Source organism: Lissotriton helveticus, chromosome 2_1 (genome assembly GCF_964261635.1).
Source record: "Lissotriton helveticus chromosome 2_1, aLisHel1.1, whole genome shotgun sequence".
In the NCBI taxonomy this organism is placed as follows: domain Eukaryota; kingdom Metazoa; phylum Chordata; class Amphibia; order Caudata; family Salamandridae; genus Lissotriton; species Lissotriton helveticus.
In genome coordinates, this window is record NC_136059.1 from 951,440,135 (window position 1) to 951,456,619 (window position 16,485).

General features: G+C 43.6%; 1 protein-coding gene across 2 annotated transcripts in view; it reads right to left on the bottom strand.

The window, feature by feature from the left end:
• Positions 1 to 16,485, bottom strand: part of DAPK1 (death associated protein kinase 1) — a 615,679-nt gene that overhangs the window by 211,921 nt on the left and 387,273 nt on the right. For both annotated transcript variants that reach the window (XM_078675702.1, XM_078675704.1), the window contains one exon: positions 3,831 to 3,969. In XM_078675702.1, coding sequence (XP_078531828.1) covers positions 3,831 to 3,969 — 139 coding nt within the window. The remainder of the gene's footprint in view (positions 1 to 3,830; positions 3,970 to 16,485) is intronic.

Sequence of the window (16,485 nt, forward strand, 5' to 3'; positions counted from 1 at the left end):
ACAACATTTTAACAATTATAGTGAATATCAAAAAAAGCTACAGCATTTTTTTCATTCATGTTGGAGTGACATCACATTTGCAGGCACCACACATGTAGCGTCACCAGGACCTATGGATGCACTGCAGAAATATAATCCTGAACTGTAGGAAAGTGCCCCTTTTTGACATGGTCACACCACTTCTTGCCGGGTATCTGATGGCCTTTTGCCGAAAGTGCATTGGGTTCCTTCTGACCTGGGCTCTTTGCCTAAAAATTTGCAATTGTTCCCCAATTGGAAATACATTTAGCACCCCCTGTAAGTCCGTAGTTAATGGTAACCCAGTACCTAGGGCATGGAGTACTAAAGAGGGTCCCTCGGGCTACAGCATGTATTGTGCCAATCTAAGAGCCCCCTCAGCACTAACATACAGACTGTCATTGCAGGCGGCACGCAATGGTGCAGATAAAAGTGAGGACTCCACATGACACACTTGCCTGCAGACACTGCATGCAGCAGGCCTTACAGCCCTAAGGCAGGGTGCACTATACTACATGTGTGGACATGTCTGCATGAGCAGATGTGCCTCTGTGATGTCTAAGTTGATTCTTAGATATTACAAGTGAACAGGGAAGGCCATTTTGAGTAAATGTGCTGGACACTGGCATTTACGAGTTCCCCAACTACAAGATGGTTTCACTGAAACTAGAGAGATTGGTATCAAACATTTTGTATTAATGAGTCTGCACTGATGCCAGTGATGGATTTATTAACACATGCACCCAGAGGACACCTTAGAGGTATCCCCTGAAAGCCAACGAACTACCAGTGTGCTGGCTGACTGGTGTAGACCAGCCTGCCCCCCCTTGCCTCTGGCTCATTTTGCACCAGGACAGGAGGTCAAATTAGTCAGGAGGTGTGTTCCATCCTCAGGCTAGTACCACCCCATAGGTGGGCTTCCTGATTTTAAAACACATTTTAGATTTCCACCATCTTGGGTATGGTGGAATTAAGCCTTCAGGGTAAGGGTTGTAGCCAATTCCCACAGGTAGTGGACATGTAGAGAGTGTAGACACCCTAAAGGTAAGTAGCCCATTGGCTACTACCTGTCACTTCCTGGAAAGCCCCTAAATTGAGTATATAGGGAGCACACCTGACACCAGGAACTCTGATTCAATGGATCACGAAGAGAAGGACGCCTAAAGCTGCAAGAAAAAAAGCGATAACTGAAGACTGCTGTGGACTTTTGGCACCAAACCCTGCCTGCAACACTAAGTCTCGACAATCGCGACACAGCGACTCATACTGCTGCTGCCCAGCTTCTAAGAACCTCAGGAGATTGTCACCCCTTTGCAAATCAGCAAGCAATCTCCCTTGGAGTAGAGCTGCTTTTCTGCAGTCTGCGGGCACCAAAACGCGAAGTCTGGTTCATCGTATTGTCGCTCCCAGGCCATCCTGATGCAGCAGTCACCCGGGAAGAGGACCCTGTGCTCCTGAAGGTTAGATCTGCCCCCCCACCAAGTGAGAGGACACCAGCACCAACTGGAACTGCTCAGGACCAATAACGGAATAAAGATTACTAATACTACTACCTGGGGTACTGTACTCCCTGCAGCAAACAGAGACCGTGAGAGTCAAGTCGGGACTCCAACATCTCCAAGACAAAGCAGATACCAAGGGATGTCAGCACTGCAGATATCCACTTCCAGAGGGGGCCATCTGTCCTGATTTTGAACTCTCAACCAGCGAGACCGGCAACCGCAAGACTTTAAGGCGCACAGCACCCAGCAGACCTTTCCACTCTGCAGCCGAGCGCCCCAGCCTGGGTACCGATGAACTGACTGTGCTCCCTTGTCCCCAAGGCCCTTGTGACCTGAGCACCCCATTGAGAGCTCACAGACTTGTCCCCGAGTCCCCCTCTGCAGCTTGTTTCTAGGTGGCCCCCCCTTCCCTTTACCGGCATAACACATGCACAGTTACCAACGTGACCAGCACCTCTGCACCCGAACGCCCCAGGGCAGGGAATGAGAATCTGTCAGTAGTACTTTGCACCTTGCCCACTATGACCCCAAGTCCAGAAGGGAACCCCCAGAAACTGTGCACAATTAACTGTATGCTACACATGTCTATTCTCCCATAGAAAAGCATTGTGCGTAAAGACTCATTTAAGTGAACATTTTACTTACCTGGTAAAAATCAATATCGTAAAAAGTACTTACTTGCTATCGAAGTTCTTGGTATCAAAATGTATACAAAAATGACTTTTTTTTTAAATTGGTCTCGGATTTATTCATGAGTGTATATGTCATTTATTGCTTGTGTGTATGTCAACAAATGCTTAGCTCTACGCTCTGATTTGCCTAACTACTCGACCGCACTACCACAAAATAGGTACAAAATAAAGCATTTGTGCCTCTGTAAGCCAACTAGGGTTTGCCTGTACTCTTTAAACAGAGCACCTCATTTTTGTCCACTATATAAAGAGCTAGCTTCCTACATGAACACTCTTTAAAACGTGGCTATTTTTGTTGGAACATGAGCAAAGAAATTTCCTTTTTATTTCTGATTTCCCCAATTAGGTTTATAACAAGTGAATAGTTCAATTAAAAAATGACTTAAAACAGATCGTAAATATTGCTGGAAACCCCTGAGAGACTCCTAGGAATAGACTACGGCAACTTTAAGATGGATGACATACACAATTAAAAGGGCCAGTCAAGCTCAGGGAAATGTGTGGAATGCGAACTGATGAAATTATGATGATATTTTTCAGACAGCAGAATGTTCTCATCCATGCAAAAGCTGAGAGGATGTGGCCCACCGGCCAGAGCTGCGGACTTTGGAGCTGGGGAACCAGGTACAAGTCGGCATCGGCTTAACATCCTGTGGTTCTGGACAAATCACTTACAGCTAGATGCATCAAGCGAAATACCGTTCGCAATGGGGCAGATTCTCAGAATCTGCCCCTCTGCGACCGGTATTTATGCATTTGGGATGCATCATCCCAAATGCATAAATCGCTATTTGCGATTGCATTCAAGGAATCTCAAATTGAGATTCCTTAAATGCAATGCATAAATGTAAAATAGCTAGCGATTTCGCTGATAGGGTCGCTATTTACCGTGAAATCAAACTTCATGGTAAATAGCGAAAACTGTGAAAAATGCACTAAAGTGCATCTTTCAAAGTTGTATGTTACACACACACATGTCCTTCGGACATGTGTGTGCGCAATACCAGTGTCCAGGTCAATTTAAGGGGTGCAACAGGGTGTCCTTTGGACACCAGTCACCCTTGAAATCGCATTCTCAAATTGCGATAAGCTAATTGCTAATCGCAAATTGAGAATTCCTCCCCATTCATTCCTATGGGCCTCTTGGCCCATAGGAATCAATGAGATGTCATTCCTTATTTGCAAATCGCACTCTACAAGTCGCAGATAAGGAATATTTAGGAATTGCTAATATTTTAGCAAATCCTACAAGCATCTGATTTTGCGAGTCCTTAAACTTCGCAATTAAGGACTCGCAAAATCGAACGTTGATGCATCTAGCAGTTAATCTCCCTGCCTACCAAAATTGAATGTTGTCTTCTGTTATCTAACTGGTGCTCATGTAAAGCGCTCCAATACATTCGGGGCGAGTTTGAGCTATATAAAACTACAAAAAAAAAAAAGACTGCTGGAAGAACTAGAAACAATGGTGGGAAGCAAAAATCCATGTCCCTCAACAGGTGGTTTGTTGTAAGCCAACTCTTCCAGGATAGCAGTCACACAAGCTCTCAAGCTTCTAGCTCAAACTTCATTATGGTAACTATAGATGGCGCATCATTTCAACAACTCTGACACCTACCTTCAGATCAAAGTGGGCGATCTTCAGGCTGTGAAGGTAATGTACTCCATTAAGAATCTGCTTGAGAAATTCCGTGGCTTCCTCCTCCGACAGAGACTCTTTCTCAGCAAGGAAATCAAAGAGCTCTCCGCCTGCAACACTGACAAAGAGAGAAAATACACATTACTGAGAGGCAGAGAATCAGAGCTAAATCTATGGTAATTCTAAAAATATATGTACATTTGTCATAAACGTAATCTGTCATCCTACAGCAGGATACATTTTCAAACGCTGGAATTCCTCAAAGCGAACCGCAAAAAACACAGAATTCACAGATGCAGGTATTAGTACGGCTTTGGCTGCCTTTAGGATTAGCAGGATTCGAAGACAAACTGTGCGCTTAAAAAATAGAAAAGCAAATATAATATATCATACAGATAAAAAGTGCATAACATCTGTCATACTCTTCTCTGTGAGTTAAACTCACGAAAGAAATGTTTGTAAAAGTGATTCAGATTTTATCGACAACCAAGAAAAAGGCTATTTGAAGATACATGTGTGCGTTTCAAGGGGGCACCCTGATATATTTATGACCCTATTCACAAAGTGCAACTAGATGGGTTACTACCTAAATGTTTTCTTGAGGGTTTCACAATTCTCTACACAGGCCCAAGGGTCAGCAAGTGTGCAAGGAACTTGAAATCTGCCATTGAACAACCGCAGGTGATAGATTAGAAGCTGCACAAATAGGTATGCTTGGGTGGGGTGGCAGGTCCCTTCACATTCCCCCCTTCACAGTTTTTGTAGTATCACCATTAGGCATGGGTCCAAAGAAGGACCCTGGCAAATTCTGCTTGACCTGCCACTTGTCTCACTCCAAAGGCAATTCAGTGAACGATTGGCTGGAAAGCGAAGCTTGCTCGGTTACATTCAAATCATTTGACAAGGCAGTTGACACGGTGTGGCGGGCCGGAAAAGGGGCCATGCTGGCCAAGGCGGATACTGAGTCCGCTTTTTACTTGCTCCCAGTGCACCCAATAGCTTTCACCTCCTGGGCTTCCAGTGGCCTGGTAAATTCTACTTTGACAAATGCATGCCCATGGATTGCTCTGTTTCACGTTCTTTCTTTGAAACTTTCAATACTTTCTTAGAATGGTCAGAGTCAAAAGCACACCAAAGGGTTGTAAACCCACTACCTAGATGATTTCTTGTTCATAGGCAGTGCTGGCACACTCAATTGCTACTCTTTCTTGCATGCATTCCAGAAACTAGCAGAGGGGGAAACAAAACACAAAATGCACTTCGATTCTTTGCAAAATGATTATTTTTCAATACAGACTTTTCTGCAAGACCTTCATGTTTAACACTGAACACAATTTAAAGAAAAGCCGAACTTTTTAATAGCAGCATGTATGCAGTTCGAAATCCTTGCAAATAGCTTCGCCCTGATACTATCTGAAATGCAGTTCTTCAAATACGATTCTGCAAAATCAGATACCAGGAGACCTGACGTCAGAGAAGTGCTAAATACAGCCTGGTGGGTTAGTGGGCACTGCAGTCTGCAACAGGCTTGGATACCAAACACTGCGGTTGTCAAACGAGTTGAAAAAACCAGCAACCCCTCTGCTCCGGGAAGCCAAAAAAAGAGCACTAGCAAAAAAAATATACATTTCCCAAAATTCGACTTCATTTGTTGAATGCCCGATTACTGAGCCAGGGCTCAACTCACAACTCAAGCGTTCACAAAAACACCACAACAAAAGGTGCGCTAGTGTAGGCGATATGCAGTACAAAGCTCCACTTTCTGGAACTCTTTTTTTCGAAATTGATGAAAATTGAAGGTGAATATTTTTATTTTAAAATTGAAAACCCAACCATTTCCAGCACACGTACCCGAAACCCCACCTCCCTTTTCTTCCCAAACGCGAGCATATATTGGAATTTTACACCCTGTCCCTAATACCCTGAAGCAACCGAAGACCGCATGTGACACGCTAACCATAAACGCGATTGTATACCCGACACCACTGCACGCGCTGCGTCCAGTATTCCATTCTCTGCTCCAGTGGATGCAAAAGTAACATAGAAAAATATATAAATGAGAAAGTTGGTTTGCTCGTCGTATTTGCAGAAGTTAATTTAGTTCTTTCAATAGATGCACTCCATTCACTGCGTGGTAATTTGAAAACGTTCATTTGTGAAACTGAAAATCAAACATAAATTGACTGTCTGATCAGCAGCCAGCCAGGGTCATTTCATTGATCGATTTTAATCTTAACGTGCCAGCTTGGCTGGGCCTTGTGGCGCACTTCAAAATCACTCAGGGTTTCTAGAGCGAGTCCGAAAACTACATAAGCCTGAAAATAAATCAAATTGCATTTGTAAAGAGAGTTGGGGTCGTTTCAAGGCAACATGGTATCCCTGGAAAAAAGTTGAACGGTTCACACATCTCTCTCCAACCACTACCCCCATATTTTTCAACTTTGATATTGCAGAGTGGAGAAGACAGAGGGTCGTGAGCATGTTAAAACACTGAAATGCAAATGAAGCTCCAATGGTTTTATTCATTTGCAATCCAATTACTCAATACTCTTTCCGGCATCCCACGCAGGCAATACTGCGTGACCCCCGGTAACACATCGAATGCGGTTTATGTTTTCCCAAAGTAAGACTATTATTACAGATACCTTACTCTAGGGGGTGTTAGGCTCATCCCAGTTTAGGTCTAGAAAAAGGGTAACCAGAATGAGAAAGAAAGGTCCCCGACACGGGCTTGCAGGTCCATTTTCTACCCATTAAAAAAAGATGCCTGGGCAAATTACATTCAGTCACAATGTATCTGTCCCACAAGGCTCATCAGTCCTTTCGAGTCCAAACCATCTCTGGCATAAATGGTGGGAAAGCTTAAGACTTTGGAAATGGGACACAGGTGGTAAAAACAGATCCTGAATAGTCTCCCCATATACTGGTTTCCAGATTGGGAGAGATAGGTATCGAGGGCCCAGCCTTGAGTCTCCTTGCCTCCTTCTTGTGTGACAGGGAACAGAGGGTGAAGATGGGCCAGTTTCTCTCTGCCCCCAAGTCTTTGCACTGTGAGGTCCCTCAGGGCTCCTCTTTAAGCCCTACACTTTTCAACATTTATGTGGCCCCCCTTGCTAGCGTGGTGAGATCTTTTGGGCTAGAGGTGTTGTCCTATGCGGATGACACCCAAATTATGGTTTCTATCACTCATACGGTAAGGGACTGTGCCCTCAACTTCAGGAATTGCATGGAGGCTGTCTCTCAGTGGATGGTTGAGAACTTCCTGAAGTTAAATGGAGAGAAGACAGAGGTCCAGATCTTTGGGAAGGATCAGGAAATCTGGTTGAGGGAGTGGTGGCCCTCCGTGCTCGGGAATCGCCCTTGTCCAGCCACCCATGGTAAAAACCTGGGTGTGCTAGTGGACACTGCCCTCTCTGTAGAGCTTCAGGTAAACAGGATGGTCTCTACCTGCTTCGGCATCATTATGACCCTTAAGAAGATCTCCCACTATTTATCCCCCGATGCACGTAAACAGGCCACCATGGCATTAGTGTCCTCTAGACTGGACTATTGTAATGCCCTTTATATGGGCATTAACAAGGGCCTTATCCACCGGTTTCAGTTGGCACAGAACGCGGCAGCAAGATTAGTACTGAATCTTCTGAGATACAGTTCTGCTAAGGCCGAGCTTAGGAGCCTCCATTGGCTTCCGATGGATCGCAGGATCACTTTTAAAATCCTATGTTTGACCCATGAAGCTTTCCATGATGCCGGTGCAGAAAACATCAAGTCGCTTGTCCAGCATTATGCCCCTAGTAGACCCTTTCGATCCGCCCACAAAAATCTACTCGTGGTCCCTAGGTGGCAGAGGGCTAGATGGGGGGTAGAGCCTTTTCCACGGCTGCGCCCAAACGGTGGAACTCTCTCCCTCTAGAGATCTCTGTCCAGGCCTCTCTTCTTTTATTTCGCAAGGCCTTAAAAACATGGCACTTTCCTTGATTTTCCTTCCTTAGCTTTTTTTTCTGTGGTTCCGCCCCTTTCTCCGCACCCGCGCCTTGCGCTAAGTCTGCGCTTAACAAGACTATATTCATTCATTCATTCATTCTTCTGATTACAGCTGCTATGTCCTAGCGATTTGGAGCGGTCGTTCAAAACGATGTCTGTGTCCACACAAGGGATTCATTAGCAGGATAGATTCCTGTTCTAGTGTGTGCATTGGATCTCATATCTCACAGAAATCTTTGAATTTTTAAAGGCACCAGTTAATAACTCGGTGGTGCACTTAGCAAGAGAAAAATGAGAGGTCCCGCCACAAGCCAGATTTCCTTGGAATCAATTTTGATTTGGTAAAAGGTCATTGTTGCTTGTCCATTGATAACAGACTTTGCTAGAGACAACTCACATTTGCTTAAAGAAAGGAAATTTACTTTACACCAGTTACAGGGCCTAATGGGTCAGCAAAATCTTGCTTTTCCCACAGTATCCACAGGGTGGATATTCACCCGCTCTTGCACAATCAATGTATCACAGGATTTACTTGCTAGAGAAAGTTCAGTCGGGCCTAAAGGATTTGAGTGCATTCTTCAATGCTCTAATAAAACAGTCATATTTGTCAGTCGGTCCCTGCATCAAGCACAGAGTTGGATTTGTACAATGCTCAGGCATGAAGAATGGGTTTTGGCGCCATCCAGAATAAGTAATAGTGTAATCAGAGGAGGCCAACACAAAAGGATCTGTTTTGGTGAGGAATATCACTTTTCCTGACTTATTTCTAAATTGTAGTTGCCTAGGAGATCTGGGATGATCAATTAATAGACAAAACTATAATTGTTTTAGTCAGACAGCAGGCTAGTGGTTGAATCAGTCAATAATCGGAGAGCATCATATTCCATGCAACTGCAACTTCTAATGACTTTAATATTGGTTTGTTGGATAACTACTATGATATTTAGGACTAAATTGTGCTCGGTGCAAACAAATGCTGCTGCTTTGACTCACAAAATGCACAAATTCTGCTCTCTACACTCGGCTGGACTGCCTTCAAGATAGTGCCGTTCTTTTAGGGCTCTGTGGAAGCACGCTGCCCCATTCTCTCAGAATGATAGTATCCTTGCTACTGGTTGGCAAGGCCAATCATTTTAGTTAAATGATTTCCTTGGATCGCTGGTGGCAGTTCATTGGACATCAAAGTAAAAGGAGTATTCGATTTTCTATTGTCACAGTCATCTTTCTGCAGGTTCAATTTTTGCTAAAAAATCAAGGTCCACCATGTAATTATTCAGGTTTTGTATAAAGCGCATGCTGTTGGGTGGGAGAGATCTAGTTTTCATTACACATGCAAGCCAAGAGATATTGGGATGATTGCAGCCTTGGCTAAACTATCTACCAGAAATGCATACACCAGATTTAAAAGACTTTCTCCATTAACTTTTTAGTGGCCTTTTACATGGTGTTTTGGATAAGCAAACTGACTACAATTGCAAGGAAAGATTGTACAGGGGGTTTGCAATCTAGCAATGTAAAGTTAATACTGTAAACTTAATCAGATTGACCCAAACCGATTCAAAGCAGTGGCGAAAGAGGGCCATTGCTCATCTTGGGGAGGCCCTGGGGCAAAGTGCCTGCCTGTGAGCACACTCTCAGCAGTGAGAGGTTCGCCCAACATATCGCATTGAGCATGCACCGCTAATTCACAGAAATAGCAAAGTGTAAATCAAATATCAATTCACTGGGGCTGATCACCTAGGATCTGTGCAGCCTTCTGTGGCAGGCTTATCTCTGGTGTTCAGTCAGGTGAAGAGAAACCGGGTGGTTTGAATCGGACAGCTTCAAGTGATATAATCAAATGCGATTTAGCCAAGTGTAACTCAAAGTATTGATCCACCAATTATATCTTATTTAGTTATTTGAGGTGCAGAAACAGTGTGGGTGATCCAGCATTCCTTTTCAGTCAGGCAGCCTTTCTCGTCAAGGGTCTGGTTAGACTGGATCATTGGGAAGCTGTTGAAAGGATTTTATTTTCTAGTTGAGGGGAACGGTGGCCTGTAGCCGTACTACCTGAGGTCGACCATAACTGACCCATTGCAGTATCATGTTCTTCCACATCCTCAACCTGATCCTTCATGTGTGGTCAATGGCATGGATACTTTGTGGAGAAAAGGTGTGAGGGCACGTTTCTCCAGAATTTGTGTTGCATTCCACAAACTCTTCCATTGAGCACCACCACCTGAGCTCAAATGATCCACAGGAGTGGTAATTCAGTCAGTGCAATTAATAGTTCCGTTCAGAAATGTAATTCCAGATATATCCACTATTGCAGAGACAACAGTTCATTTCTAAAATATATCTCATAGTCTTATTTGAAAAAATTGACATAACCTTGAGGTAGTTTAAATTTTTTCTTGCAAGGCAAGAACACAACCTTGTTCTGCTGGAGGGATTAGGAGCTTAAAAAAAGATACCCTCTGTGGTCGGGCAATCCATTGTTTCTTACGTCATCTTGGGTCAACGGACGAATCACAAAAAAATAACTAAATTGACGAACCAGGAATTTCATCCAATATTTTTCTCTATGTTGTGGTCTGGAGGGTGAGGCTCCAGTCTGCCATCCTAGCATAGTCGCCACTGACCAAAGTGCAATGAGGCAATGAAGAAAGCTGTACTTCGGGGACCTAACTGGAGGCCCACGACAATACCTCTTTGGGTGCAAAGGGCGCCTTTATTAATTTTCAAATTACTTATCTATACTACTATAATAATGGAAAAACTTTCAGCCTTTGAGGCGGGTAAACTCGGGAACCACATCGCCAATCCACACACCCGATACACCGTTGGAATCGTCAGGGTGTGTAGATGGTTATAGGCTATATAAATACAAAAAAACGTTATTTAAAAAATTTACAGTAAAAAAAAAGTAGTCCCTCCGAAGTAGCGCCGGCCGCGACGTGCGTGCTCACGTCCCAAGGGCGGGGAGGAGCGGCGTCCAGGAGCGCCACGAGGAGCGGCAGACATGACGCGGGGGAGGAGCGGTGATGTGAGGAGCAGTGGACAGGCCAGCGGCGGTGTGAGCAGCGGACACAGCGGACAGGTCAGCGGCGGTGCGAGCAGCGGACAGGCGGGAGGAGCGGCGGCTCAGGTAAGGGGACCCATGTCGGGGCAGGCGGGGGTCGGGGCAGGCGGGGGTCGGGGCAGGCGGGGGACGGGCCGGGCGGGGTCCCGGGCTGCTGCACAATGTCGGGGCGGGCGGGGGTTGGAGAAGCCTGTTGCACCCGGACAAGGTTGGGACAGGCTGCTAGTTACTATCATAAAGCAGAGGGGGAAGTAATAAAGAAGTTGGCAATAAGACACAGAAAATTCAACCAGCAACAAAACATGGCAATAATTTTGTTTTTACATATCCCCTCCCCCTTTGACATGCCAAGCACCAAACAAAAGAAACAGCATGCTGCAACGAACCAAGAGAGGGAAGGAGAAAAATACAAAAATAGAAAATAAGTGAAAACAGAGCGAGAAAAACAAAGATTTGTCAGTTAACTCATTTACATATTCGCACCCTCTCCAACTCTACAAAGAATCTGCTCCAGAAGAACTCCCTCTCCAACTCAGTAACATCAAGTCTAAGACCATGTATGACTCCACAACAGCAAGAACTAGCACTGCATCAAAATCAGAAAACAGTCCACTCAAGTGGTCACTCCAATCAAGTTACCACAAAGCCTTTGGCCACCACTGTTTGTGATTGGGTGTATTTATCCACCCTATAATTCTAGTAGTTTAAGTGTCCTTGTCATTCGAATTAAGGTCAACTGGATTGCTTATGATTGCCTTAACTCTTAGCATGTCCATATCTTCCCTTCTTCTCAGTCATTTCAATGGACAGCTTCTCAATCCAAAATGGAAACCACATTGGGCACAAGTTCCAATGCACGGCATAGGTCACATGCAGCAAGAAAGTCGAACAGCTTCGTCCAGGTTGTTGGTGAAGTGTACCAATCGGGTGGGGGAGTGGGAGGATGTCGGAGAGGAAACACAATACAGCCACTTCAACACACATTGCTACAGAGCATTGGCTGCCAGTGGGGATCGATTCACCTGGAAGTCTTTTCCACACTGCACTCTAAGTTCCATATGGCATGATGATGTTCACATGGCCCGGTACACCGCAGGTGCATATCAGCGGTATCCTTACACTCTGCCAAGGCTCCCAATCTTCTGAAAATCCCTGGGGCTAATGACTGTACTCACACCACCACCACCGGCACTCCAGGCTCCTCCCTACAAGATGCCTGGGGTGGAGTTCGCAGAACTCATAAGTCAATGCCAGGGAGCTCAGCCGCAGCTACAACCAGTAAGAAAGAATCAGCACTTCAGTCACTCCCACGCCTTTAGCTCCTGGGACTTAAACTTCCCTTTGGATTGCGGAGATTTCAATAACAAGCCTGCACCTGGAGCGCAAGAGGTAACCAGCCACCTTGGGAGCCGAAGAACTTCACCACGAGGCTTCGTTCAACATTCTTGCACAAATTTATCAACTTTGACGACAATTCTTTATATTCTTTTCACAGCGGCAATAAATGTGGTCATAAATTCCCACAAACATTTAAGAAGCATGATTTTCTCTCGGAACATATTGTTCTGCTCTGCACACTGCCAGCATATAACCTCTCTTCTAATCATTACTACTTCTTTATCAACACCTTTATTTCAGTGTTAGTGATACTTTTAAGATGCAGACTGTAGCTTATCGTGCCACCAAAAAAGGTGAATCGTTTACCCCCAAGTTTGTTGAATATACTCTAAAATTCTTGGACCATGAACAGCAAAGTACCCATGTTCTACTGGATCTTTCTGTGACCATGGACACCACTGACCAAAATGTTTTGACACCCACAAAAAAACTGGGTGTTCAGGCATGTGGTGAAATAGTTACCACAACTAGAGACTTCTCTCTACAAACGAAAATGAAAATACATATGGAAAAACACTTCCACTGGCCATCTCACACCTCCCGTGTGCCAGATCATCCTCAATCCCATGCTGTTCCTCAACATGTTGATGACACGTAGCTCTTTCCTAGAAACAACTCTCACATACATGTATTTTTTTTGCAAACTGTTTGGATCAAATCAAAGACTGGGTGTCTAAACACAAACTTGGTCTCAACCTAAATCAAGGCCCAATTCTCAAGGATTACATCCTCTTAAACAACTCCTTGAAACAAAGTTGGCTCACATCCCACAGATCCTCACCCAATGAGGTAGAAAAGCCACATTGTTGGCCTTCTTTCTTAATAAGTTATATCTAGAGGAGCACACTCTGTGAAAGAGGTGCAGGGTTAACAGGCAATGGTGTGGGTACAGGCATCAGGAATGATAACTGAAACACGCTCCCAATTGGTTTCCTCAAATGAAGAACGGACCCACTGGAAGAATGGGGAAATAACTTGGACTGGTGTTGGCAAGCAGATTAATGATTTACAAAAGCTGAGGGTGCTCCAAGAAAGGGGAGAACATTTGGGAGGCATGGCAGACATATCGGGGACTATAAAAGGGAAAATGGACCAATCTGTTCACTACTAAAATATGATTAGGCTTTCCTGTTTTCAGTTTCTATTTTTGGTAAATTCTGGTAGGGTTTTTTCAGTGTTTTCAATATCTTAAAAAACCGTTGTTATCAGTGGTTACACATTTTCGCGCCACTAAAACCAACAGAAAAAGTGTTCTTCGAATGTTTTGCTTTTATTATTGCTTGCTTATTGCACTGAAAGAACATGGTATATAGACAGTGTACTTATAGTGTATATGAGGTCCAAATAGATTTTTGAAAATTAATCTTATTGTAGTACACCATACAATACTTCTTCAGTGAGTCTTTGGGTTATATGCGCTCGCCCTTTCCTTCCTATGTAAACTTCTGTGAAAAGGCCCTCTCAGCATTTATAGCCCCTTAGGCTGAGAACCATCAGCTAAGAGACACAGTTGGAATGACTCTTTCTTTGATGACACAAAGCACAAAATGATAAATATTTGTGTTTTAGTTCCTGTGCATAAGACAACAGTGCACCAGAATAGACTAAAAAGTCAATAGCATCCCTCATTAACTCTGAAGATTGTAAAGATGCTTTCAGCATACCATCTAACAAGTGGCAAGGATCTCCTACAGGGAATCACTTCAGCTCGGGTATCAATTTTGACAGGTAATCACACAACTTTTTTATATACGTAGCTGAATCACTGCAAATACAAACAATATCACTACAATCTTTGTTGAACTTGAAAAGAACCTTTTTTGCAGAGCATTACAAGTGACAATGTGTTCCATGTTTTCCAAAAGTCTGGTGTCATGTTTTCACCACTATCCCAGATGCTTGGTGATATATATACTTGTCACTATACCTTGCATTGAATGTTTAAAGCCTGAGGTGTCAGCTATTCACCTACTATCAATACTGACCCACTAGAAACTATGGTCTGATGTGTTAAGGGTTTTTACCCATTCTCTGTGGGTAAACGTGATGACCCATATTAGGAAAGATTTGTATGAAACCAGCCATTTTACCTATCAGTGAAAGAATCAAATGCAGCCAAAATATCAAATATGAGTTTGATATTTCCTGATTCTCTATAGTTTTTAAAATGATTAAACTAGACCTAAAACATGAAACTAAACTGTGCATCTTTAGACCAAAGGCCACAAAACCGAAAAAAGTAAAAGGAAGAAGGAATAATATTTTAGTGGTATCCCTAAAGAACAAAACTCAAGCAGAATAATGTTAGCCAGTTTTTCCTACTGCTAGCTTGTATAACAAAGTTACATTGTATTGACCCCTTCAGGAAGAAAAAAATGATACTTTCACTCTCTTTTTCCTTTCTTTGAATGGCATTTAGTTTGTGGTTGTCCAGGTGTTTTTTCAGTGTTTATATGTTTTCACCGGTGAGGGCTATTTTTCTTTCAGTGGGGTTTTATCAGTTATTATAGGTTTAAACTTAAAACCCCACAGCCTAAATATGATTATACAGTATTAGAGGCTAAAGATGTAATCAACCGTGTAAAAAAAATAGTGTTGTTGCATTACTGAAGCTCTTTGGATGTACAGTAATTTTATGTTTAATAGAATGAGTTCAAGAAAAAAAAATCAAAACTGGATAGCTTTGAGTCTTGTATGCTGGTGTGTTTTAGAATCTGCTGAAGGGACCAGATCACCCCAGTGTCAAAGCACCTATAAAGTGCCTCTCTCTGGAATCAAGATTTTAATTTAAACTTGCCAGTATAACTTACAAGGACGATTTAAACATCCTTAAATGTGTAGCAAACACAGATATTAGAGTCTGGAGGTAAACATATTTCCAGAATCTCGAAAACACTGCAGCCAAGAACCCTAAAAACTCTGAAACAAAGGACATTTCATCATTGGAACCCCAAACCACTCTCTAACATAATAGCTCCTACTCTGAACGTTTTTTAGGATGAGTTTATCAAAAAGTCCACCTCACATTGGGTTAGTGTGTATCCTGATGTTCGTGGCATACACAATGTGTGTTAAAATACCCCTCACACACCAAAAGGGCCCTTGGTGTCATGCTTCATCATTGGGGTCTTCCCGCCCCACTGCGGGACGGGGCAGGGCTGCGACAAACGACTACGCTTGTAGGATGGTGGCTTCTTGTTTATAGTCTGTTATCGTGGTACAGTTTCTACGCAGCCTCAAAAATTGTCCGAAAGGTAGATTGTCCCTCAGGGCCTTGGTGTGATGGCTTTTATACAGAAGAAGGCTATTTCTATCAGTTTCTTTTTTGTAGAGGGTAGTTGTAATCTCTGTCGGCTTTAATTGAATCGTGAGATCCAAAAAGGGTACAGATTGTTCAGAGATAGTACCCGTGAATTTCAAAAAAGGATCTTGAAGGTTGAGCCATGTACAGAACGCCTCACAACTGGTACGGTCACCTTTCCAGAAAACCAGGATGTCGTCGATATAGCGACGCCAGAGGGTGAGATTTTCGCGGAACGGGTTGTGATCTGATGGGTAGATGTAGAGCTTCTCGAAGGTGGCCATGTAGATACATGCCAAGCTTGGAGCGAAGGTAGAACCCATCGAGGTACCGTGAATCTGGTGGTAGAGTTGTGACTCGTATTTGGAAAAGTTTTCTGTTAGGGCTATGTGGGCTAGTTCCATGATGAAGGAGATCGGGGTGGGAAACAACCATTCTTCCAACCTCAATGTTGACTCGACGGCCTCAAGGGTAGCTTGTTGAGGGATGTTGGTTCCATCCTCCCTAAGCTTATTACATCAGGACTTCTGATAGAGCTAGGGAAACTTATGATATAAACTATATATCAATACACATTGATAATGAGAATATTATCACACACCTTTGTACATACACTTTAATATTTTTCTGTGGTAAAACATTAGTGAGTGACAGGGGGATCTCACCCCGGTCCTGACGAAGGGGCATGGTGCCCGGAAACATGTTGACCCGCACAGGAGAGTAAGCCCATTAACTTGCTTTGTCTCTCCGAATCACTTTTTTTAACAATACCAGCCAGTATCTATTAAATAATTTTTTCTACCACAAGGCCAGGTATTTTTTAACATCTCGTTATATATCACACCTGACCCTGCTGACACTCACTCCAATACACTCACATAGCACCC